At 50.8% G+C, this 25,066-nt stretch overlaps 8 protein-coding genes across 8 annotated transcripts; 1 reads left to right on the forward strand and 7 right to left on the reverse strand.

Annotated features, from left to right (window-relative positions):
• Nucleotides 1–486: 486 nt before the first annotated feature.
• Nucleotides 487–2,415, reverse strand: PtrM4_021350 (uncharacterized protein; the record flags this gene model as incomplete). The annotated part of the gene is made up of 1 exon (XM_066103450.1): nucleotides 487–2,415. One exon carries the CDS (start codon nucleotides 2,413–2,415, stop codon nucleotides 487–489), a length of 1,929 nt encoding a protein of 642 aa, XP_065965652.1.
• Nucleotides 2,416–3,165: 750 nt separating this feature from the next.
• On the forward strand, nucleotides 3,166–8,356 carry PtrM4_021360 (DUF1421 multi-domain protein; the record flags this gene model as incomplete). Its single annotated transcript, XM_066103451.1, has 3 exons — nucleotides 3,166–3,989; nucleotides 4,034–4,905; nucleotides 4,947–8,356. The coding sequence occupies 3 exons, from the start codon at nucleotides 3,166–3,168 to the stop codon at nucleotides 8,354–8,356; spliced, it is 5,106 nt and encodes a 1,701-aa protein (XP_065965653.1).
• Nucleotides 8,357–8,564: 208 nt separating this feature from the next.
• On the reverse strand, nucleotides 8,565–9,528 carry PtrM4_021370 (uncharacterized protein; the record flags this gene model as incomplete). Its single annotated transcript, XM_066103452.1, has 2 exons — nucleotides 8,565–8,985; nucleotides 9,089–9,528. The coding sequence occupies 2 exons, from the start codon at nucleotides 9,526–9,528 to the stop codon at nucleotides 8,565–8,567; spliced, it is 861 nt and encodes a 286-aa protein (XP_065965654.1).
• A 1,354-nt stretch (nucleotides 9,529–10,882) lies between these two features.
• Nucleotides 10,883–13,235, reverse strand: PtrM4_021380 (uncharacterized protein; the record flags this gene model as incomplete). Its single annotated transcript, XM_066103453.1, has 4 exons — nucleotides 10,883–11,152; nucleotides 11,643–11,695; nucleotides 12,648–12,832; nucleotides 12,910–13,235. 4 exons carry the CDS (start codon nucleotides 13,233–13,235, stop codon nucleotides 10,883–10,885), a joined length of 834 nt encoding a protein of 277 aa, XP_065965655.1.
• Nucleotides 13,236–13,421: 186 nt separating this feature from the next.
• Nucleotides 13,422–15,796, reverse strand: PtrM4_021390 (uncharacterized protein; the record flags this gene model as incomplete). The annotated part of the gene is made up of 5 exons (XM_066103454.1): nucleotides 13,422–13,532; nucleotides 13,585–14,224; nucleotides 14,272–14,294; nucleotides 14,379–15,735; nucleotides 15,792–15,796. 5 exons carry the CDS (start codon nucleotides 15,794–15,796, stop codon nucleotides 13,422–13,424), a joined length of 2,136 nt encoding a protein of 711 aa, XP_065965656.1.
• A 229-nt stretch (nucleotides 15,797–16,025) lies between these two features.
• PtrM4_021400 (uncharacterized protein) lies at nucleotides 16,026–18,425 on the reverse strand (the record flags this gene model as incomplete). Its single annotated transcript, XM_066103455.1, has 1 exon — nucleotides 16,026–18,425. The coding sequence occupies one exon, from the start codon at nucleotides 18,423–18,425 to the stop codon at nucleotides 16,026–16,028; it is 2,400 nt and encodes a 799-aa protein (XP_065965657.1).
• A 135-nt stretch (nucleotides 18,426–18,560) lies between these two features.
• Nucleotides 18,561–19,420, reverse strand: PtrM4_021410 (Tymo-45kd-70kd multi-domain protein; the record flags this gene model as incomplete). Its single annotated transcript, XM_066103456.1, has 2 exons — nucleotides 18,561–18,844; nucleotides 18,895–19,420. 2 exons carry the CDS (start codon nucleotides 19,418–19,420, stop codon nucleotides 18,561–18,563), a joined length of 810 nt encoding a protein of 269 aa, XP_065965658.1.
• Nucleotides 19,421–23,487: 4,067 nt separating this feature from the next.
• Nucleotides 23,488–24,783, reverse strand: PtrM4_021420 (uncharacterized protein; the record flags this gene model as incomplete). The annotated part of the gene is made up of 1 exon (XM_066103457.1): nucleotides 23,488–24,783. One exon carries the CDS (start codon nucleotides 24,781–24,783, stop codon nucleotides 23,488–23,490), a length of 1,296 nt encoding a protein of 431 aa, XP_065965659.1.
• Nucleotides 24,784–25,066: the final 283 nt, after the last annotated feature.

Consider the following 25,066-nt stretch of genomic DNA (forward strand, 5'->3'; position numbering starts at 1 on the left):
CCGATCCCAGAAGGACGAATTGTGAGTATTGTGGAGGCAACTGAGCCTCAATGGCCCCTTCTGGGTCACCTTGGACCACTGAAGCCACAAGGCACGCACACATGCGCTATGGAACTTCGCATCGTCTTCTAGAACTCTTCGGCGTCTTCCTATCGACATCAGATTTTTTTTATAGGATCCAGGATAATCACCACTTTGCACCATGGTCCAGTAACGCGCATTTTGCTCCGCTGTTTGATGAAATCCGGGGAGCATGACAGCCCAACGTGGGGCAACGGAGAACGTGGATTCCTTCGTACAGTTCTCTGATTCGGTGAACGGAGCGATTTTCGGTTCATCTATCCTGTAGTGAGATATGTGGATGACGCAACCACTGCGATGGACGAATCCGCCTGTTTCTTTCTGCCATCATCGTTCAGAACCTCTTCATCCCTGTATGCAGAGACAGTGCAATTATAGTAAAACAATTACCCAATATGCCGGTGGCTACATCATGAGACATGAGCCCTTCTGCGACTGCACCTCTCGTGCTTTTTCTTCCATCAGCTTTTGCAAAGCATCTGTTCTCGCAGAACCAAACGCGCCTTTGCAGATGACTTGTATGGTCAGCTCCGGACGGTTGCTGACTAAAATACAGTCCTGGCGAGCACCGTATTCTATAAGCAGCTCGCAGGCCTGATACCAAGCAGTCCTTAGGCTGGGTGCCACACCAGCTCCTCCGGAAGCACTTTGGCTTCGCGCTGCCGCCTCGTGTATAGAGAGTAAGAACAATGCCCATACTGTCTTTCCATCATTCAAGTGGACTGGTTGATTGGGGTCCGCGCCATGTTCCAGTAGCAACCTTACCATGCTGATCTCCACACTTGGGTCGTCGCGATGGGAGTGATACGGCATGCTGATCGGTGTTGGTCTCCGAGGGCGCAGGGCGTAATCTAATAGCGGGCGACCTCGTTTCTGGAGGTTCCGAGGATCTGTCTCCAATTTTGCGCGGACGTACTTGGTAAGACGTGCCTGCACCATCAACGCTAGAAAATTGCAATTGCCGCCTTCTCTGTATACATCCAAGCCCAGAGGATCAGCGGAATCGCGTGCGTGAGTCCAGTGGTTCTTCATCCCGCTCGCGAAATGAGTATTGACGCGATCAAGTTCGTCCAGAACACCGACTAAGGGATATTCTGCAGTTTCGTCTCTTTTCTCCGTCTCGTGTGCGTAGTATATAAGCTGATCTGTCAAGCCGATGTTGCTGTTCCGGAAATAGAAATCGCTGAATGTTTTCGCTGGCAGTGCCTTTAACAACACCAAACACATCCTACACAGACTAACTGTCGAAACAAAGCTAGATCTGAGATTTGCTCTAAGCTGCGTGTAGTAACTATCTTGCAGAAAGTCACGAACGGTTCTATGCAAGAAATCCACAGGATGGCTCAGGTATGATGAATGAAGAACTATGTCAACCGGCTCGTCGTCAACGACAAGAAGGTCGCTGCATCTGTTCCTTATATGTGACTTCCAGGCTGGATACTTGGTGTAAAGATCACGGTCGTGAAGTTCCTTGATTGGTGCTTTGATAGCGTAGTCCGGATCCTGGCGTTCTTTTTCCAACAACGAAAACGCGTACAGTGGGAGCGGCTGAAGCTCATCGACTGTGATGAGAAATATCTGAGACATTTCTTCTAGGTATTGAGGTCGGATTGAGTTGATTATACGCTCGAAGTACTCCTCCAGGTCGGTGGGAAATTGGAGAATGATCTTCCGGAGCGTATCGACGCCCTCATCGCGATTGACTGCAATCTTCAGGTCGCGCGTGACGAGGAACACCCATAACCAGACGCCCTGAGCAAGTTCAGCAATCATCTTTTTGATATCTTCGCAACGTGATTCGATGGACTCTAAGCGTCGAAAGTTCTCGTCCTCGTAGAGCTGGTGCTGGACGTGCTGCATCATGTCTGCCTTTGTGAATCTGGCGATGTCGAAAGCACGGGCGCTATTGCAGAAGAATCTCTCAAAGACAGAGCGGGGACGGGTTGATGCGCATATCTTGATGGCGTTCGAAGTGGACAGGAAAGTCAACATCTCAACAACCTCCTCTTCGGCACCGTTGTATTCATCCAGGCCGTCAATAAAGAAGCAATACTTGACGTTGAGTTCAGTCTGACCCGCGATACGTTCAAATGTCGCTTTGAGTTCCTCGACCTCCCATTCTTCGTGCTTGAGTCTATTCTGAATGACCAGTGGTATCAGATCTGGGGCTGATTTGAGAATCTGGTACAACAGCGACTGAAACAGACCAATTTTGTTCTTCTGCATTTCGTAACCTTGGTTCCAGAAAAAATAGCTTGCTGTGTAGAGTTTAGCTGGACCGGCCCACTTCTCTAAGCTCTCAGTCGTACGAGGGTCCTCGGAGATGTATTTCATCAGCGTAGACTTTCCGCTGCCTGCCTGGATGAGTATAAGAAGTATGTTTGCTAATCAAGCGCACAATTGAAACTTGCCTTGCCGGTAATGCAAAATAGTGCATCTGTCGGATCGTGAGTATCGGTAGAGACGTCGGCTGCTGGACACTTCGGCCCGACTTCGGCCCACCTTGCGCAAGAGCTTAGGTATACCTTCGTAGCACCTATGTTCGTAGATATCAATTAGAACCACCGAACAGAATGCATTCCTAGTTATCGTTATTTCCCTTTACGCACTTAGTGCAAAGCCAACCAACACTGATCAGTGATTGCTTGAGGCGATCACAGACAGCAAGGAAGAAGAGACAGACCGCATCTTTGACAGCCTCCCTAACGCACGACGTTATACTCCTGAGAGAAGATTCTGTGCTAAGAACAGAGCGAGGCAGAGATAACGCATAGCGATCAAAACCTCCCTCTAAGCTGCTAATCCAGGCCGAAGCTCGATTACAGCGCGTCAGCAACGCACAAAGACACACTGTTGAAATCCCGACGCGAGAAGTCTTGGGACGACTACAGCACGTCAGCAGCGCAGAGCGACAGACTATTGATATCCCGACGCGAGAAGTCTCGGGACGACTATAGTGCGTCAGCAACGCGTAGCGATTCCGTACGAGCGTCCCCGGACGATCCTATCACGTACAACCACAAGCGCTGGAACCGACCAACCAGCTAGACAAGACAAGGCAACGCGTCAATATACACCGGCACGATGGCAGGCAGCCAGAGCAACTCTGGCGATACAGACGCTGATGTTCAAGAGCAACTACTCAACTATCCATCCGAACGCAATACAAGCAAGCGCGCAGAAACTATATCCCCAGGAGCGAAGTTTACTGCTGAACACCTTATGCGACACTGTCCATACACAGTCACGTTTGACTATATCAACCCATCTCTCTGGGGTGTACCCGCACCAGAGGATGCAGACGAGACGCACGCAACAACCTGGGTCGCGAAGGCTATCCACGACTACCATGTAGGAATGGAATGGGATGAGAGACTATACTTCGACTACCAATGGGACTTTGAAGGATGGACACGAGAGCTATTCCAGAAGGTTGAGCGCACTACGCTAAGATCTCTGAAGACTGTGCTCCGGTATAGGGGAGTCTATACAGGCAAATTTCGGGCTAGAGTAGCTGATTCCCTCTTCAACTTACTAGGAGGAGAAAACGCTCCCGAATGGGACCCTGCAGAGTTCAAGGCCGAGAAGTTTGACGAACGTTCTGAGGCGTACCAGCGTCAGCAGAACGCACATCTAGCAGCCCCTATAGATAGACAAGCGCAGCAGCCACTGCAACAGACGCAGCCACTGGAACCGCTACAGCCGCAGCCACAACGTCCGTCACAGGGCGAGCAGTATAGAGTGAGACAAGGCGTTCGAAGCCACCCGCAATATCAAGAGCTACAACAACCGCCCTACGCGATCAATGCCTATGCAGGACCACAGCCTCGACAAACGGAGCAGGCTATGCAACCACAACAATGGTACCCGCAGACACAGACACGACCCCAGCGACCGCATACCGCGAGGTGACACCTTTCCCTCAGCAACCTACAAACCGAGTACCTGACAGACCCCTTGGCCTACCACATGACCCGTACAAGACGCTACCGCCGCGATGGTCTCGCAACGATCGGCTCGAAGCCAATACGATCACGCAGTTCTCTAAGCTATGGGACAATAGCAACAAGTATACAGGGAATGCGTACGATCTCCTAGACGATAAGATTAAGATCTTCTTCAGCATCTGCTGGCAGGTAGATATCCAGGAGGAGCAGTTTCACGCAGTGTTTCCCCGTATCCTTACCGGGCGTGCAGAGACGTTCTACATACAGGTTGTAGAGAGAGATGATAGCTTTGCTGATGCGTACATGGCAATCAAAAACCACTTCGACCATGACGTCCATCACCAGCACTACTACACAGACTGGACGACTACAACCTTCGCTCGCACCCGCGCAGAGAACCCTGATAAGGGACTACACGAGGTTCTGCAGATCCTGCTTGACAAGCTGCAGCTATGCCAGCGTGCCCTTGGCAAGAACTTTGAGGGTGAGGATGCCCTCCGCACTACGGTCATCAATGCCTGCCGAGGAGTACCAGAACTTGAGATGGCACTGTTCAAGCCAGCCACAATCTGTGAAGGACTCTTCTCAGATCTACGATCCGCAGTGGAAACACACCTAGCACGGCAACACACCGCCCAGTTGGTCACAGAAGATCAATACTACCTAGACCGCCGATACAACGGCAATGGAAGGATCCGAGGTGGATCTCGAGGTGGAGGAGGATTCAGAGGCGGATCCAGAGGAGCATACCGAGGAGGCGAGCAGCGCGACGACAACGGACGAGGATTCAAGCCACGTTGGAGGAAGAAATGCTTTGTTTGCCGGAAGGAAGGATGCTGGTCTACCAACCACACAGATAAAGAGCGCAAAGATGCCCGTGCGCAGTTCTTCTCTACGCTATACTTTACAGGTGCACAGCCCCTGAGGACTTCTCCGTACATCTTGCAGAATACGAAGGGATCGAGCACACCAGCCAGTACAATCAGAGAGGCTGGAGAGAGGAGGAAGACTGCGAGGATGACGAGGATGACGACGTCGCGGAAGCACATTCTGAACACCAGTTCTTCAAGGAGCAATGCCTTGCAGACCAGGCGTTCTTGCATCATATCTCGGGCGACGACATATACAGCCGAGACGCGCCGTCAGCACCAGCATCGCAGTTCCTGCTTGAGGACCGCTACACACGATCTGTGTACCAAGGAATCCTACCAGATACAGGCGCTGCAAACGTATCCACGGTCGGCAAGGAGCAATACCTCGCACTTACGAGAGAAGATCCGACGGTTAAGTTAGACACATCTACAGCAGGGAAAGCGTCTATTAAATTCGGAAAAGGCGAGGCTACAGCGTCGATTGGCACCGTGCAGGTCTCTACGGAGATCGGAAAAATCAACTTCGAAGTGCTCGAGGCGCCTACGCCGTTCTTGCTATGCCTTGCAGACATGGACCGCTTAAAGGTATACTTCAACAATACGACAGACGAGCTGGTTCAGGATGACGTACACATCCCGGTGATTCGCAAATGGGGACATCCTTGGTTCCATCTAAACAAGAGAGAGAGAGCAACTATGTTCCTAACGGAGACAGAATTGCGACGGCTCCATCGACGGTTTGGACACCCAGCTGTTACGCGACTAGTCAAACTCTTAAAGGATGCTGGCCATAACGACTTCGAAGAAAGAACCCTAGAAGAAGTCACTAAGTTCTGCCACCACTGCCAGCTCCACAGCTCCGCGCCGCGCCGATTCAAATTCACTCTTAAGGATGATCACCACTTCAACTATGAGATCCTGGTGGACGTAATGTACCTAAGCAACAAACCTGTACTGCATGTGGTCGATTCCTCAACAGCGTTTCAAGGCGCGAGGTTCCTCAGCGCTATCTCAGCTAAAGAAACATGGCAAGCACTGCGGATACTATGGATCGACACCTACCAGGGACCACCCGACATCATCACGCATGATGCAGGTACTAACTTCGCGAGCGCAGAGTTCCGCGCAGAAGCAAAGATCATGGGAGTCACATGCAAGCAAGTACCTACGGAGGCGCACTGGTCTATCGGCAAAACTGAGAGGTACCATGCCCCTCTACGCCGGGCATGGGACATACTCCATGCAGAACTCACTGACACTATGTCCGACGACGCGATTCTCCAGATGGCTGTGAAGGCTGTTAACGATACTGCTGGCCCTGATGGACTAGTCCCGACGTTACTAGTCTTTGGAGCGTACCCACGAATGACTGCAGAGTCACCGCCATCACCATCAATGGTCAAACGCAGCGAGGCTATTCAAAAGGCGACGAAAGCCCTGCGCAAGCTCACTGCAGAGCGCCAAGTTGCAGACGCCTTGAACACCCGCAATGGACCAGCCACTGCAGACATGCTCGCGCTCCCACTCCAGAGCGAAGTCTTAGTATGGAGAGAGAGTGATGGCTGGAATGGCCCGTACAAGATCGCCAGTACAGATGGCCACAACATCACTGTCGACATGGTTAATGGTCCAGCGACATTCAGATCAACTGTCGTTAAGCCATACTACAGACCAGACCACCTGTGGAGCGACCCTGATGCGCCACACGCGCCGAATGAGCCGAATGAGCCGCACGAGCCGATAGCAGTACCTCCGGCAGCGCAACCACGTAGAAGAGGCCGCCCTCCAGGGTCAAAGAACAAGCGGAAGGCGCACGCGTACATCACCAAGAAGGAGCAGGACGATCTTGAGCTAGCTATCAAGCTACGGAACGATGGCGTGATCACAACCTCAGGCGCCCCCTTTGAAGCGTCTGATGACCAAGAGATCAGCGACCTAGTAGGTCGTGGAGTCTTCAAGTTTGAGCAATACGACGAGAGGCTACACAGCAAGATCCGGATCTTTAAGTCACGCCTAGTACGTGAGGTCAAGGGAAAGACAACTAAGCCTTATGAGAAATCCCGTCTGGTTATCCAAGGCTACCAAGACTATGGCAAGGAGGCTATCTTAACGCAGTCGCCAACCATCCAGCGATGTAGCCAGCGCCTGATTATGTCGCTGGCGCCTGGGCTAGTACAAAGCGGCATGAGCGTTGAGCTACGTGATATTACGCAGGCATACCCACAGGCTCAGACAACACTGAAGAGGACGATACTCGCACACCTCCCTACCGAGCTGGTACATCGATATCCAGAAGGCACGATACTCCACGTGATCAAGCCACTATATGGGATCGCGGAGGCAGGAGTCCACTGGTGGACAACATATCACGGACACCACTGCAAGGAACTAGATATGTCAACATCTACGTACGACCCATGCCTGTTGATCACGAACAGCGACGACGCAGACGTCTTCGGCATCGTCGGTATGCAGACAGACGACACCCTCATGCTCGGAACGACCGCGTTCTTATCACGCGAAGAGAAAAAGATCCAGAAGGCGCAGTTTAGATCAAAACCAAAGGCTATGCTGACACCAGAGGTGCAGTTAGACTTTAATGGATGTACACTTACGATGGACGCCAGCAGAGTCTTAATCCTCAGGCAGAAAGGACAAGGAGGAAGGATCAGGCTTGTTGATATTAGGGCACCCGACCGCGCGCAACAGTACACCGAGCAACGCGCCCGCGGAGCGTACATCGCATCAACATGCCAACCAGAGGCATCATTTGATCTGTCCGTAGCTGCTCAAGCGCAGCAACCATCAGACGAGGACATTAAGGCACTCAACAAGCGCCTGAAATGGCAGATGGAGAATCTCACTCGTGGCCTACGCTACGTCACTGTCAACCTTACGGAGGCTAAGTTGATAGTCTTTGTAGACGGCTCCTTTGCCAACAACAAGGACCTCAGCTCACAGCTAGGCTTTGTCCTCATGCTCGTCAACGAGTCCATTGGCGCCAACACCTTCACAATACAAGGCAACGTGATCCACTACAGCTCTACAAAGTGCAAGCGCATCACACGGAGCGTACTGGCCTCAGAGATCTACGGCATGGTCAACGGCTTTGACATAGGCATCGCGGTTGCAACCACGCTAAGGATAGTTACAGAACGACTTGGACTACCTGCAATTCCCTTGGTTATCTGTACAGACTCGTACTCCTTGTACGAGTGCCTAGTAAAGCTTGGGACAACGAAGGAGAAGCGCCTCATGATCGATATTATGGCGCTGCGCCAATCATATGAGCGTCGCGAGATCACGGAGATCCGCTGGATCAATGGCGAAGACAATCCTGCAGACGCCTTCACGAAGGCATCGCCAAACCGCGCTCTTGAACGCTTTATTGACGGCAATAAGCTGACAGTCCGAGTAGATGGATGGGTGCAGAGGCCAACAAGCTTTGATGTTTAATGCTATACACTGTCACTACCGATACAAGCAGAGTTACTAGCTATCCAGAAAGAAAAGACTTCCAGTGTCGGATCGTGAGTATCGGTAGAGACGTCGGCTGCTGGACACTTCGGCCCGACTTCGGCCCACCTTGCGCAAGAGCTTAGGTATACCTTCGTAGCACCTATGTTCGTAGATATCAATTAGAACCACCGAACAGAATGCATTCCTAGTTATCGTTATTTCCCTTTACGCACTTAGTGCAAAGCCAACCAACAGCATCGGCGTTTTCTTGACTTTCTAGCCATGGCTTGAAAGACGTTTTCTCTGTGTTGAACACCCAATCATTCGACAATTGATCTGCTTGTGGTATCTGGTTCCATCTTCTACGTAAAACTGGGAGGTATAAGCTACGTATGACATCTGCTTGCTTGACACATTCGAGGTGTTCCTTTTGCAGAATGTCAAACTTTGTTTTGAGACTGGCTAGCTCGGCCATCTGAATTGCTGGCGAATTGGCGGAGCTTTGCTGGACCAAGGATAGTATCTCGTCACGGATAACGTCCAACTTGGCGTCATAATTCATCTTTAATGCCTCTTGCAGTCGCTTTATGTTGTCCAGTTTTGTCGAGATGGCAGAGTACTCTTCACTAGGAGAACGTTAGCGTTATTTCAAACCTCTTATCGTCGAAAGATCGTAGGCTTTGACTTGTGCTCAGCTCACGTAGCTGTCAGCAAACTGAGGAGACATACCCTCTTATCAAGTGCTTGATGTTGTCTCTGATTCTCTTGTCTAGGCTATCCAGCCTTTCGCGTAGGGAATCGATGTATCTCTGCTTTCGAAGCGTTTGAAAAGCAATGCGACCGTTTTCCAAAGTCCTTGATCGCCAGGTCCGGACTTTGAGCTTTTCGATAGCTTTTTGTAATTCATATGCCACATTGTTACACTCCCTAACCATAGCTAGGATGGCGGCTTCGTGTTTAGAAAGACTTCGGCCCAGCCTTTTCTTATCTCTAATCTGATCGTTGTACCTTCGCACGTCGGCCAAAATGAGTTCTAGTTCGTGGATATCTGCAGTCGTTCCGTGCATTGATTCCCGGACATTGCGAACACCAGAAGCGACCTTGAGACCAAAGTCGATGAACGCTATAATATTCGTTACTAGGCCTATGATGGCCAATGCCTCTGCCATGATAGACGTTGTAGATAGAAGCTGGAAGGAGATGGGAAATGGGAAACAAGTGGTAGCCTTGTGCGTGGATCCGAGCTTCACCGGCTGATCTACAAGATTGGTGGGGGTTAGGCAGGACATTTGGGGGCCGAAACGTGATGACGGCGTGGCGCCTGCCGCCTTCAGCTACGCCTAAACCTCAGCTATTCCTTACATCAGCTGGGAGTTGCTGGCTACAACACAACGGCTGCCTCGTACGCATTACAGTGTTCCTCGGTGTATTCGATTGAGGCAGCGGTTGTTGATCGCGACTTGCGCCCGTCCCTACAGTTGCTGTGCCACGCAAAGCTGATGTAGTCGAACTATGAGCAGCGCGAAGATGTATACATGCTGGTACATGACCTCCCCATGCCGCGCTGATTCTTTCCAGAGCACCCGAACCAGTCATTCGCTCCGATAATGTAGAGAATAACGAGCAATTACCACTCTTCGGTCGAAACTTAAATAGTCGCACACCGTGGTCGCAACACGACAATGTCTGCATTCGCGCGCCCTGTCAATTCGTCCTCTGGCTACCAACAGGGATAGCCAACGCAATCAGGGGGTTATTCAGAATCATTACCGATTACGCCAAGCTCATTTACTGGAATTGTTTGTTTGCGACAATGATTGGAGCAGGCATCGCGATGTGCATTTCCCTAAGTCGCAACGAATTCCCCCTGTGGTCGCTCATCATCGAAAGCGCATCTCTGCTAACCTTCGCGATATCCACTCGTCTTGCTTGATAAGTTGATGGAATCTGTTGCGACGACTCTAGCACACTTCGATCGCGAAGGCTTCCAGTAAAACCGACCGGGCCGGGAAGATGTCGCTACATGTGCGCGGTGCCCCTGAGTATACTCGCGTCTCAGAAGGAATGGATATAGGAGATTTAGGGCGATGATGTGGTCGTAGGATAGCTTTTTTGTTTTATCAGGATGGTTGTCAGAGGAGGGAGCAGGCGCAGCCGAAGGAGTTCCTTCTGCTCATCGGCACTAGCACGCATACGTCATCACTCGACCAATTCAATCGTCAAGCAGATACGATGAGGAGAAGGAAGCAGGGAAACATTTGCATCCTCATGGGTACCATAGGACTTTAGCGAGATCACAGAAAAAAATCATTCAGATTCCCGTACCACGGAACACTTGCACGGCGTAGCTGTCATCCAACCGCACTAGTCCATGACAGGTGCTAAAGCTCTATTCAAACACCACTCTTTCTCAGTACACAAAGTACAAATACACTTTCTTTCGTCTACATGATTTTATCCCCCCAACTGGCTACACGCATGACTTTGTAAACCTGCATGTAGTTTTTAAACACGGTCACCCATCTAAGAAAGCGTGACAGTGCCACTGGCGCTATCCTCGACGAAGATACCGCCATAGACAACACCTTCCAAAATGCCACTCTCCTGGAATCCAGACCTCAGCACATCCGTACCGGGACTCGTGGGGTTCTTGTTAGCGCCAAAGTGCAACTGGCCACTGCCTGAAAGATCGTTGGCCAAAGGTTCCGTGGCCTTTGCAAGAGGCGCATTGTCAGACGACTGGAATACCTGGATGGTGTTGGCGTTAAAGTCCATCTGAAGCGCAAGGTTTGTCTATATTAATAGTATCAGCGTTGCATGTGCGCGAGTTGTGCCCGGTCTCCTTGCACCTGGTGCAGCGCCTTTGAGCCCGCTGGCTGACGCCTGATCGCGCTCCTCCTTAACGCTCTTCATGAGCAATCTGCTGGTCAGCCTCATTTTGAGCCAGTATATCCTCTCCAGCTCCCTTTGTAAGTACTCCATGCTTCTGTATACGCCTTTTAGAGCGCCGCCTACGCGCTGAGGCTGCGCTGTTAGCCTTCTCAAGACTAGAGATCTAATCGCGCATCAGCTTAGCAGAGAGCATTATCACCTCAGCGCCCTTCTTTAGCTAGTTAATTGCCTTAATAATCGAAGCTGGTGATGAGCTCTTGTGCTGGCGCACGCGCTCACCTATTAGGCTTGACTGAGCCTTAAGCTCACGCGCGTTGCTCGGCGTTTGAGCTACCTAGGGAGCCTCTGGCAGAGCTGCTGGAGGAATAGGTGTACGTAGCTGTACATCTACCTTTGATAGAAGAGCCTTTAGTTGTAGAGGAACAAGGCCTGCGCCGTAGAAGGCTAAGCAGATGTTAGCTAATATAAATGCTCTATTAAACGCTATCTTAAATGCTAGCAGAAACTCTAGCTTAGTAATGTAGTTAATGTGGTTACATATGAGGCTCTCCACCTCACGGCTATACGCGCGCTTTAATGGCGAGAAGCAGCTAATATTAAGTAGCTAAAGTAGGTAAGATAAGTAAGGAGGCATATAGAGCGTATAGATATTGTTCTCCTTATTAGAGTTCTTAAAACTCTAGAGATTAGTGGCTCTTATAGCTATTAATAATAAGCAGGCGACGCGCGCCTATAGTACGAGCCTGCGTGTGAGCGTTAAAGTGCTTTAGCCACTTAACTCTAAGCTTATTATTCGTCTAGCCATTGTCGCTGACTGCGATCGCCTAGTCGCGTGGGATATCCTCCTCATACCACGCTGATAGGTGGTACTAGCTAGCGAAGATAAGGAATAGTGGCACTAACTAGCTAGCAGCGCTAATATGTAAGGGGCTACGCTCAGGGAGCAATCGCACAGGTATACTGGAGTTGTATTCGATGGGGAAGAGAACTACAAGCTATCTCGTGCTAAAGGTTATTCAGAGAGCGGCTCGGAATAACCTTCTGCCTATGGACTGTGCGGATGGTCTGAGCGTCGTTCGGACCGAGATATCATCGAGGATTCACCATGTCAGATAATAGCACTGTTGAAGATAAGAGCGTACAGACGCTGGGTTAGACTAGCGCGACCCGGCATCTGAGAGAGCCAATCGGATCACAGGAAGGCTTGGCACCCCCCAGGTGTGCCCACAACGGTAGACAGAACCAACACACAATGAATCATCAATATCATCACGATCATTACCCATTTCATCAGTATTCCAGATAAGAGTGAATATCTGACACACCAACTGGGCTCTAGCCCATCACATAATAGCAGCGATCAGCGTTACCTACTCGCGATTGCCTAGCTAAATACTCTTTGGCCTGCCTCTCCTCTCTACTCCTGTTATAACTAGCTGCGTTGTAATCTGGCCTATTATAAAGCTAGCTTTATCAAAGTTGTAGACGTCCTTATCGCAGATACCCTGCTTAGCCTTTATCTTTTCTACAAGCTTAAACCACCTCTTTATTAATGTCGCATCCTTATACAGAGCTCTCTGCCTATCGTGTACTTAGTTGAAACACGTCCGAAGACTGTCTGTACGCTTGACAAAGTTGGCTGGCTACTTCTGCCTAACCTAGCCAGCGCCGCGCCGCGTGCAGCCAGAAGCTTATCAGCCATATCACGTGCAGCTGCGTAGGTAGGCGCAAACCCGCGCTGATCGAGGTGAAGTATATAGCTGATAATCACCTCCTCTTCTCTCTGGGTAAGCTTCCTTGAGTTGGGCTGGCAATCGCGTCGGGCAGGTATACCAGCGCGTCGGCGGCGGAGCGTTGTTTCGGCTACGTTGTAGACTACTGCAGCAGTACGGGTACCTTGGATCTGGTGCGCATTAATAGATGAGATAGCAAGCTGAATATCTGCTTCATTTGATAGTAATTGAGTAGCGCTGCGTTGAGCCATTCTAGATTGAGATTAGTAAGGTGAGTAAAGTTGGTGGGGTGCGCCGCTCGCTTGCCAACTATGTTAGTAAAAAAGAATCATGCCTTTGTTAAAGCGCTAACAAACACAAGCACGATTACAACCACGCCAAGATATATTCATTCCCTCGTGTTTTCTTCTTGACCAAATTCGTCCAAGGTATATCGTCTAGAACTGAGCAAGTGCGACGGAAACAGCCTGATCGTCTGAGTGGCTGATGCTAACGTTAATCTTCTTGACGCCGACGCGCTTGGCCTCTGCTTCGGCTGTACCGTAGAGCTATGCTAATACTAGTACATGATCGCAAACTGTGTCCGCAGTGACAACGTACCTGGACAGTCGGCGCACCAGACTCGTCGTTCATAATCTCAATGTCCTTGAGCGCAGCACTGGCGCCTTGGCCTGCAGCAACCAGTGACTTGAAAACAGCCTCCTTGGCAGACCACTTGCCAGTGAAGCTTGCCTGTGGGTTTGGTGCTTTCTTGCAGTAAGCAACCTCACTGTCCGTGAAGTTGCGCTCGATAAAGGTCTCATTGTCAATGTTTAGCGCACTGAGGCTCTCGACGTCTACGCTGACCTTAGTGCTACCAGAAGCAGTTGCTTGGGTTATCTGCTCAATCATCTTCATCATTTCCTGTGCTTTCTTGTCTTTCTTGGGAGCCTGTACTGAGGTCTTTGAGAAGCTGTATGTTGATGTCTTCTTATCCACGGCAACACGTGCCTTTGGGTTGAGGAAGACCTCTTCCATCATGTCATCGTCGTATGGAGCCTTGTCTTTGGCGCGGAACATGGTATTGTTGATGAAACCATCATGGAAGTATCGGTATGCCTTCTTCTGGCGGGCCTCAACTTTGAGCTTGTAAGCCGCATATTGGTGTTGTTCGAGCGGGGCGTAGAGGTATTTGGGGTGGATACCAATAGCCTGGGTACCCTTCTGGCCGAAACCGAAGGAAGTAAGTGTGAAAGCTAGACTCCGCAACAATCAATTCAATCCGGTCACTCTCCTAGACCCACTTACCTATCTAGGTAGGGCTTAAACTCCTATAGGTAACTACTAGGCTTAAAGCGGTAATCAATCAATCCAATCTGAACCTTCTAGGACCCACTTAATTGATTGTTGCGGACTGTGGTGAAAGCTTTGATGCCATCGGTCTGGATGCTTTGCGATGGGTAGACAATGTAGTTGAAGTTTTCCATGACCTTATCAATATTATCGGCGTTGCGATTACCTGGGACGAAACCCGTGTTGAGAACCTGCAAGCATCCATTGAACATCCAGGCACCAGCAGGACCCTTGGGATGACCAGTGAGGAACTTTTGGTTAATACCAAGCAGCGCATTGCCCTTCTTGCGGCCAAGATGGCGCATCTGCTGGCACACAACATCGGATTCGTTCTTGTCGTTGGCGACGGTGGAGGTACCGTGGAAGGAAGCGACTCCGAGATCGTCGATTGTAAGGCCCCATGTAGCGAGAGCACCGCGGATAGGAGCTATGCGTGAGTCTTGCCTCCAGAAGTGGTTGCCAAGGTTCTCGAGTGCATTCTTCTCTTGCCGCTTGGCCTCCGACGCAATGTTGGCAGCACGTTCTTCGAGATATGCAGTCTCATCAAAATCATCGTCGGAAGTAGCCTTTATCGCTGCAGCCTCTTGTTGAAGATAGAAAATCTCTGATTCTTGCCATTGCTTGATCTGCTTGCGTCTAAGGTTCATCTGTCGTCTCCTGTACTTGATGTCAAGTAGTGGTGATGGGAAATTGGATGGTTGTTCGCGAGCAGTCGTCAGTATACCCTTGCCCGGCGCAGGAACTGAACGACCAATCTTGTCGGTAGCTGTGGCAGTGAATGCAACGATGCCATAGATGGGCACACCCATGTCCAAGGCAAGCTGGGCATCCATCATAATTTGCATACCGGCACCCTGCGATTCCATGAAGCCGTTTCTAGTGGTAGTGGTGGGACGAGACATCTCCTGGGGTGTGCGACCGTGGGAAAACTCGTCCTCGGCGTTGCTGGTAGCCTTCATGTTGGCAAACTCGTATGAACCCTCTTCCTGGAATTCATCGAAACCACCGACCAAGCAAACACGGGCCTTTCCGTCAACAATGGTGTCGTAACCAATATCAATAGACTCAACGGCAGTAGCGCAAGCACCGACAGGCGTCCTGATGGGTCCAGTAGATGACAACAGCAGCATGTTGACCCATGCGCTCATGGTATTGATGAATGACTCTTGCAGAATATCTTTCTGCACTGGCGTGTCCAAGAAGCGGTCCTTGTACATACCGCGAAGAGCAGTAGTACCACCCATACCGGAACCTATGCAGTTACCGACCTCAGACAGGTGGACATACTTGTAGAACTCATATGGGTCGGTGATACCACTTGAAAGGAGACATTCGACACTGGAGACAAGCACAAACAGCGTAACAGGGTCGACCTGCGAGATGATGTCGTCGGGAACGCCGTACTTCTTGGCATCCAGACTCCGCAACAATCAATCGATTGACATGATTGATTCCTATATAGGTTAAAGAATTACTTCATTAGGCAGCCTTTAACCTAGATAGGAATCAATCATGCCGATCCGATTGATTGTTGCGGAGTCTGTTGGCATCCCAACCAGTGGGAATCTGACCAGCGACAAGGCGGTCGAAGCGCAGAGCTTTGGGGATGAGAAGGGCAGCGCCTCTCTTCAGACGAACCGTGCATTCGCCTGACTCTTCGATCGCGAAGACTTCAACCTTGTCGCCATGCTCCCTCTTGAACTCTTCTGCTAGCTCCTTGGAGGCTTCGAAGGGTTCGAGATCCTCCTCAATCTGAATTTCTTGCATAAGCTGCTTGTTCCTGGGGTCATAGCCGTTGAAAAGCTCGGGCTCGATGAGTCGGATACCGGAATGTTCAAGAATGTACTTCTCGTACTTCGGCTTGACATCCTTGTCGTCAATTGGCTCACTAGTCTTGGCGTCGACCCAACCAGAGTAGCTCTTGCCCTTGAGAGGACCGTTGTGATTCTTGATGAGACCCATGATCCAAGCCATTTCGACGCATCCTTCAATGGAGAACTCGCCGTAGGCTTCCATCTCCCAACGTGTCCTCGAGTTACCCCAAGGACCGACCTCAGCAAAGCCGGTGACGACAACGACCTTCTCGAGATCGACCATACCCTTGAGATTCTCGTCAAGAGGCTTGACCTCCGTGTCCCAGTCGGGAGCTTGGGGAAGTCGAACTTCATGTTTGCTCGTGGTTCGATCCTGGCCTTCTTGTACAGAGCCTCGCTAGCCTCGCCGTTGACGACCTTGTTCTCGATAGCGTTCTCCTTGATGACAGCCTTGCGGATGTCACTCGTTTCGGTAAGCTCCTTGCGGAGATCGGTCATGAGGTCCTTGAGGTTAGGGATGTACTGGAAGCCACCGTTGAGATCCGCCCATACTGGCTCGACCTGGCACAAGTTGACGATAGCTGGTGCCATGAGTCCGAGCAAGTTGAAGGCCATCTCCTGCTGAGAGAATGTTCGTACACCGTACTTCTCAATACCTTCAGCAACGATGTTGTTCGCGCCCATGAGGCCTGTACCGCGAGTCCAACCGATGACAGCACCACAGATTGTGAGGTAGTTACCCCAGCTTTCCGAATGCCACCTTGAGAAGAGGGTCTCAAGCGACATCTTGGATTCAGAGTAGAGACCGTCGTTACCGAAGGTACCGTGGTTAGGCGACAAGGGCAGAATAACTTGTGCTGGGCGGGTTTCGTAACCGTAGGCCTGCTTCTGCTTCTTAACAGCTCCGAGCATACGGAGAAGGTTAGTCAACATGATACGATGAGCGAGCTCAGACTTGGAGTCAATGCTATCGATCTCACGGCCGTTCTCGGGAATAGCGGCGAAGGGAACGATGAGATCGAGGTCCCAGCCGAGACCCTTCTTGACGTCGAAGATGTAATCGATCAAAGCCTCCACGTCCTGGTTGCTACCTTGGTTGAAAGGCACAACAATCAGCTGAGAGCCACGGGCACCGTAGCGCGAGTACATAGATTGGTAGTACTCAGTGACTTTGCGTGAGAATCTGGAAGTTGTGACGACCACCTTGGCACCACCACTGATGAGACCCTGAAGGACTTGGGCACCGATGGAACCGGCACCGGCACCCGTCATGAGAGCGTACTTGCCCTGGAACGTAACACCAGACTTGGCAGCATCCTCGAGGCAATCTAGGTAGACACCAGTCAGCTTCTTGCTGTACTCCCAGCCGTGGTCGTCCTTCCTCTTGAGATGGAGGAAGGGGATGGTCTCGACCTTGCCCTGCTTGGCTGAGGCGTTGACGCGACCGTTACGACCGCACTTGCCACCAGCAGCCTTGCCGTTTTCGCTGGGCATGATCTGGCCCTCATTCATCGAAAGAGAACGAATGACGTTGCTGTACAAGCTCTTGATCTGGAGTTGCGATGACTTGGAAAGCTTGTGTTGTTGCTTGATGAGCTTGTAGATTCGCTGCAAGTCGTTTTGAACTTTGGTGCGGTTGCCGTATTCTGACAGCTTTCCTCCCTCAGCCATCTCGCGCACGTAATGCTCAAGCTTGCGAACACTCGCTCTTGGGGCTTCCTTGTAGTTCATGTTGCCCTTGGCGTCGATTTCCAGGTGCGGGGCAGTGGGTACTGCGACATCCTTGTAGACGGGCGCCTCGTTGAGGACCTCCTTGCAGTTGTCGATGAGCTGTTGACCAAGCTCCTTTGCAAGCTCATAAGTCTCACCGCGCTCGGTGGGGCAGTGATCCATGTGGTACTGCATGAAGTCAAGGAGCACTGGGTTTGACCGGTTCATGATGGCAATGCATCGGCTGACAATCTCGCGATCAACCGCCGTGAGCTTGCCGAAGATGATGTCGTAGTACATGGTCAGGGCATCTTGACGAGCCCAGTTCCACGATGAGTCGTAGACGCGAGCCTTGAGTGGTGTGAATTGAGGCTCAATGCCGGACGCGTAAAACTCGCCGTGCTCGGTGGTCCAGAGGTCAAGCTGGGCCTGGAGCGCTGACTGGGCTTTCTGCGAGTCGACAAATGACCTGTCTCCTGCACGAAGGTCGATCTTGAGGTAACGCGCAAACAGCTCAAGTTGTTGCTTGAAAAGTTGGCGTTGGTCCTTGGTGAGGGCATCGATGGCTGCGGGGTCCATCATCATGCCACCGCCAGAACCGCCTGCGTCGCCACCGGCTGTAGGAGCGGACAGGCTGATTCCAGCAATGCCTGCGTACTTGTTCGCCTGTTCGTCCAAAAAGGCCTTTCCATCGGCCTCGGAGGCAAGACGCGCTGCAGGCTAGCTGGTGATGGCGAGCAGCAGAACTCCGTCCTGTCGTCCTTGTGCCAGTCCCCATCTTGTCTCCAGATGCCTTCGCACAGCTGTGATGTTGAAGCCACCAGGCATCTTGGAGGACACCATGCGGGCAATGAGGGAGGAGGATTGCTTTCCAAGCTGACCATTGAAGGTTGCCTGCATTGAAGCACCGAGTTCGTCGAGGGGGGTATCTTCGGGCTTCTCGGGGGTCGAGCCGAATTCCTTGCCCAGGTCTCCAAGAATTTCGTTTTGGAGCGTAGACTTGCCTATGCACGCGTTGGTGGATATTTCGTGGTAGAATTGCCATTGAGCTTACCTCCAACCAAATCTTTGATGGCCTTGGTGAGCGGAATGTCCATGAGCGGCTTCTTCAGCTTCTGGGCTACCAATGTCCGCAGAATATCGGTAGCTGTGACTGGAGCATCTGGCACCTGGGATGCAGGCCCAGCACTCGGTGGTGGGGGAGCGGCAGCCGCTGGTGCTGAGGCGGCCGGGGCAGACGAGGATGCTGCTGGAGCTCCCCCGCTGCTGGGTGCCGGTGCCTCTGGCTCCTCCTCTATGGGGTCTACATCGTAGTAGATGTCCTTTGCGTCCTTGTTGTAGCACAGGATTTGACGCTGCAGTGACCGGGCAGCATCATGTCCTTCATATTTGCTGGCAAGTGTGCGCTTGGCCATTACGCCGAGTGTGTCTGCGGGGCCAATCTCGACGATGCGCTCCGTCGTCTTCTCGCCGAGGACGACATCCTGCGTCTCAATCCACCTCACGGGCGAGGCGAATTGGTATGCGAGCAGCTCGATGAGCAGCGTGTGCGAAAGCTCCTGCTCGACCTCGGGACGCATGGTGAGACAAGGTAGTTGGGGGAGGAAGGAGCGATTGGCGGGGAGGAGGGTGTATTGAAGCTCAGCAGAGCTCAATGGGTATTTCTATTACAAAATAGAAGGAGGGTATTCGTGGGTCAAGGAAGAGAGAAAATGCCAGGAAGAAGACGCGCTATTAGGTAAGTGGGTAGTGTATAGTCCGATGAGGGCACGACACTTGGAACGCTTCAAGGGTCCGGGAAGGGCGAATTGTCTCCTCGCGAATGATTTACTTTTTCTTCTTCTCAAATGTAGAAGAGTAGTGAGCGAGTGTTCAAGGAAGAGGAGACCCATCGCGTTGATTGTTTATCTCTTCTTGGACAGGACAGCGGCTTGCGTTGATATGGCAGGACGTTGAGGCATCCTCCCGCCTCGGGCTGGGGGCACTAAAATTTCAGACCCCTGCGGCTGCAGCTTGTTACTGCTTTGGCCGGTGCTCAACGAACTAATCTCGCCTAGAAGAGATAGGCTTCCGAGCGGTGCGAATGCAGCCATCAAGACGAAAGGTGATTCTAGTTGGACTGACGAGATGATCAGTAACTCAATTAGAGGATGATGACCTAGTCCACTGTGTTCTCAACAGCAGCGTGGGCACGGACAAGCGCATTTACATCCGAACATGCCGTCCGCGGGCAGACCCCTGTCGGCGCTATCGTGCCTGACGGCGGCGTGCCCGGGACTGCAGTATGCCCGCTCCGCCCCACCAAAACCACCACAAGAGTGAGGCAGTAGAGCCACACTAAATAGCTATTACTGCAAGATATCTTGGCGTTGCGATCTAGGAATAGTTTTGCAATATTCTGTTCACTTCAATTTAGCTGGCAACTTGATATCGCGCCCACGTCGCGATTGAATCGGCGGTGGTCTTGTTGTGCGAGTAGATGGCTACGCATGACCACTACGGTTACTAATGATAGGGTCTTTCGGTTTCGGCTTTGTACGAGCTTTAGAAACCTTCTTCTTACCCTTTTAGGAAGTTTTGATAGCTTGTTGAAGCCGTTTTGCTGCTTTGCGGGCTGCTTAATGAGCTGCTCGCTCAGCGGCTTCATCAGCCCTCTGCTTTTCCATTAGTAGCCTCGCGCCTAACGCTCCGCGTTAACCTCGCGTGCTTTAATCAGCTTTGAATCCTCCCGAGCTTAGATCGCAGCAGCTTTTTGTTGTCGTAATAGGTCTTAATCGCGCTTCTTCTGCTCGTGGAGGCTGCAAGCTTCCCGCACCTTCCGCGGCGACCAGAAATCAGCTCTACCATGATGATCTTCAGATCGCTCGAGTGCTCCAGACTGAGATCGCTGCTTCCGCTATCGCTCATTGATTAGAGCTTCTCGCAACTTCTCAGTCTCGCGCCGAACAAGCTTTGATTGGGTAAATAGCTTCATGATAATTCGATTGAGCCGCGAGATCTTCCTACTCTCTATGTGATTGACAGCGCAATCAATAAGATGCCTAATCTTTTTCCAATCAGAAGCGCTAAGGTTAGAAGACTCGCTATCGCTCTCGACATCTGTAGATCTAAGCTTTTGGAGTATCTTCTCTGGATTGAATGGTTGGTTGGTTGGTTGGTTGGTATTCATTTTCCGTCTAGTTGTGTCAGACAATAGCACTGTTGAAGATGAGAGCGTACAGACGCTGGGTCAGACTAGCGCGACCAGGCATCTGTGAGAGCCAATCGGATCACAGGAAGGCTTGGCACCCCTAGGTGAGCCCACAACGGTAGACAGAACAACGACACAATTAATCATCAATATTATCAAGATCATTACCCATTTCATCAGTATTCCAGATGATAGTGAATATCTGACAGCTATTATCTGACAGCTCTAAGGCGCTGCAGTAGGTGTAAAGAGACTAGACATAACTTACGTACGTGCGAAAAGGATAGTTAGATACTACTAAATCTACTCTATAGATATCTCTATATTATATAACTATATTGTTATGATACGTTACTTTAAAGGTGCGAAAGTTAGTGGGGTGCGGCGCTCGCCCGTGGAACACGTTACCACTGAAGGGAGAATACCGCGCTGGAATTGGCGGTACAGTTAGCGGAGGAGTATGGAGTCCGGGCGTCCTAGAGAGCATCAGGGGATCACATGAGATTGTTATTTGAACAATTGGTGTGCATATTATGGGGTTTTCACCCGATTGGGGGGATGGGCTAATGATAGCATCCACGGTTTCTTCTACCAATTGGAGGCATGGAGTAATGATAGCGATTAAGCTTTTGAATGCAATACAGATGTTTTCTACTAGCAATGTGCTCATACTGATCGTGAACGTGATTGTGATTGTGCCACACATAAAAGGATCAGTTGGCCAAAGATGACAAAGAAGTTGGGGAGAGCAAAGATTCAGATAAACTTTGCTAAAAGAGTATTATTATTATTATATTTCCATTAGAGTCCTGTATCAGTCGGTGACTATGTAGGACTTTGGCTAAGCCGTTCTATGTATGATGGTCGTTGTGGAGTTTCTATGGGTCTTGTACAATTTGGGTGGTGTTTTGCGTACTCCAATTTCAGAGCTAGTCTTCCATTGGCGCGGGTGCTAAAGAGCAGTGTGGTGAATAGAAAGAGATGTAGCAGCGGGCTCTTTTAGATAAGGAAATATTGTTTTTGTAGTTTTATACAGTGTCTGTCTGTTCGGTGGTTTGCCCAAGGTGCCATTTTCTCGTGCCAATCCTAGTACTTGCAATAAAGGCTAGAGTAGCTTTGATGCCTGTCTTTGTTTGGAGGAGGAGTGGGAGGGTGATGGGTCTGTGTGGTATTGCTTCTTTGAGTGTATTTCGATGTGTTTTGTACTGTTTGCAATCTAGAAGTAGATGCTGTGGTGTTTGTGGTTTGTAGCATATACATAGATTGCAGTCTCTCTTGTTGAATCTCTTAAGGTAGGAGTTGAAGTATCCATGTCCTAGCTTGAGTGAGTAGAACGCGCTCGAGATTTCTCTTGGTGTTCCCTTCGGGACTTTGATTGTTGTATGTGTGTTGAGCTTGAAGATCCTTGAGTAGGAGCTTCTGTTTTTGGTGGGCCTGTCGGTATACCTCTTGTACTCCATCAGTTGTTCTGTTTTTTGTATTTTGTTGATTTCTGTGCCTAAGTAGGCTAGGCTCGCTGTGGTCGATGTTGTTGGTCTCTCTTTAGCTGCTTCCTTTGCTAGCGTGTCGGCTTTTTCGTTGCCCTTGACGTCGTTATGTCCTGGGGCCCACTGCAGGTGGATCGATGCTTTCTTTGTCGTTATTCTCTTTGCAGCTCTGATGCATCTTAGTAGCCACTGTTGTCCCGGGTTGTCCGATAGGTTGTTAAGCCTATGGATTGCTGCTTGGTTGTCTGCGTATACGTAGATCTCTTGGCCTTCTTGTGCCACTGTAGCCGCGTGTTCAAATGCCTGTGCTATCCCCTCTAGTTCACCGTTGTAGACTAGTTGGGAGCATCCAATGTTTGTCTTTTGAGAAAAGGTTTCTTCGTGGGTGGAGCTGTACGCTACTACACCTACGCCGATCCCTATTCCCTTGTCGTGTTGTGAGGCATCTGAGTAGATTGCGGTGAAGTTATCTCCGCTCCTTGATAGGATATAATCCGTGTGTGCAATTGCCTCTTCCTCTTTGCTCTTTTTTGATACAGTAACCTTGTAGTTAAGACTTTCCCATGGTCTGAACCTATATGGGTGTTGATACGGCTAAGGTATCGGAATCACCTTCGTTGCAACGAGTTGAAATGATTGTGATTGTTCTTGTTGTTCTATGGAGGTGGAGGGAGGTCGGCAGTAAGGCAGCAGCTAGAGCTCGGACCACACGGCTTAGTCAGCCGTGTAATCCAAGCTCGTGCATGCAGCAACCAGCTGCCTTATCTACCGCAGGTTCGATTCCCAACACTGACTATCTTTTCTTTTTGTGCCGGGAGATCAGATCCGTCCCCAAATCCTCCAAATCTGTAATAATATCCTGCTGCCGAAATGTAGCTAGTTGCCTATCTCGGCTAGCGCTATACGCCTTCCTGTATGCCCTTATGTCCTCCTCTTGTGTCCTTCGTTATCGCGCACACGTGCCCGTTGACTACTTGGTGCCTTCAAGGTTGCTGAGCTCGGTGCTCTCGGTCGTGGGCTTGGTGTTGCGATCACGGTTGACCCACCCTTGCACTCGGAGGTTGAGCTCGTTAGAGTTGATGAGGTTCTCTATCGCGGCGTTGCAACCTGCCTTTGTCATAGAGTCTGCTGGGTTGTCGCGACCGTCGATCCATCTGATATCCATGAGTTCGCTGCGCTCGTAGGCTTCGCGCATTGCCATGATGTCAATCATAAGGCGTTTCTCCTTGGTGGTGCCGAGCTTGACAAGGCAATCGTATAGCGATCGCGAGTCGGTGCATACCACGATGGGGACCTTAGGTAAGTTGAGTCGTTCCATGACCATATCAATGGTGCCGCCGATCGCGACTGCGATATCTACGCCGTGCGCCATCGCGTAGATCTCGGAGGCGAGGACGCTCCTGGTGATCCGCTTGCATTTGACTGAGGACCAGTGGACGATGTTGCCACGTATCCCGAAGTTTGTGTCGCTTGAGGTGACTTCATTGCCGAGTACGATGACGAATCCCATCTGGGAGCTCATATCCTTGTTGTTGGCAAAGGACGCGTCGACTAGGGTAAACAGCTTGAGGTTGCGTATGTCCAGAGGTACGTAGGTCAACCCATGGCAGAGGTTCTTCTTTTGCCATTCGATGCGTTTGTTTAACTTGGATATTTCTTCTTTTGTAGGCTCACTCGCTTGCGCAGCAGCGGCGAGGTCGAAGCTTGCTTCGGGTTGACAGATTGTCGCGATGTAAGCGCCACGTGCGCGTTGTTGAATGTACGTCTTCTTGTCAGTTGCGATCTCCAGTTTCTCACCTTGTTTCTTTTGGCGTAGTGTGATCACGCCGTCTGTTGTGAGACTAACGACGCACCCGTTAAAGTCGATAGGGTTGTTAGTAGTAAGAAACTGCTTCTCTTTGGCGCTGAAGCGCAGCTCCTTGCTCTCCTTATTGGCAAACACGTCATCGGACAGACCGAGCGTGTCATCAGTTTGCATGCCGACAATACCAAAGCCTAACGCCGTTGGCTTGGTGATTAAGAGGCACGGGTCATAGGTTGATGTTTCCATCCCGAGTGTCGTGGTATGGTGTTTGAAGTAGGTTGACCACCAGTACGCTCCTGCCTCGGCGATGCCGTACAGCGGCTTCACGACCACCATGATGGTGCCTTTGGGGTAGGCATCGCGGAGTTGCGTGGGAAGATCCGCGATGATCGTGCGCTGGAGATGGTCATCGGCTTGCGTGTACGCCTGCGTGATATCTCGAAGCCATAGCGTCATGCCCATTTGAAGCAGTGAGGGTGCAAGCGCGATAATAATGCGCTGACTGGCGCGCTGGATCGTCGGGCTTTGTGTGAGCACAATCCGTTTTCCATCATCGGCATAACCCTGAACAACGAGGCGCGATTTCTCGTACGGCTTAGTGGTAGTTTTGCCTTTGACCTCGTTGACAATCCGTGACTTAAAGACGCGGATGCCACCATGGCGCTGAGGGTCATACTCCTCGAAGCGGAACACTCCGCGAGTGATCAGCGCGTCAATCTCTGCCTTGGTGGATAGTTCGAATGGT

This window comes from Pyrenophora tritici-repentis, chromosome 1 (assembly GCF_003171515.1).
Source record: "Pyrenophora tritici-repentis strain M4 chromosome 1, whole genome shotgun sequence".
Classification (NCBI taxonomy): domain Eukaryota; kingdom Fungi; phylum Ascomycota; class Dothideomycetes; order Pleosporales; family Pleosporaceae; genus Pyrenophora; species Pyrenophora tritici-repentis.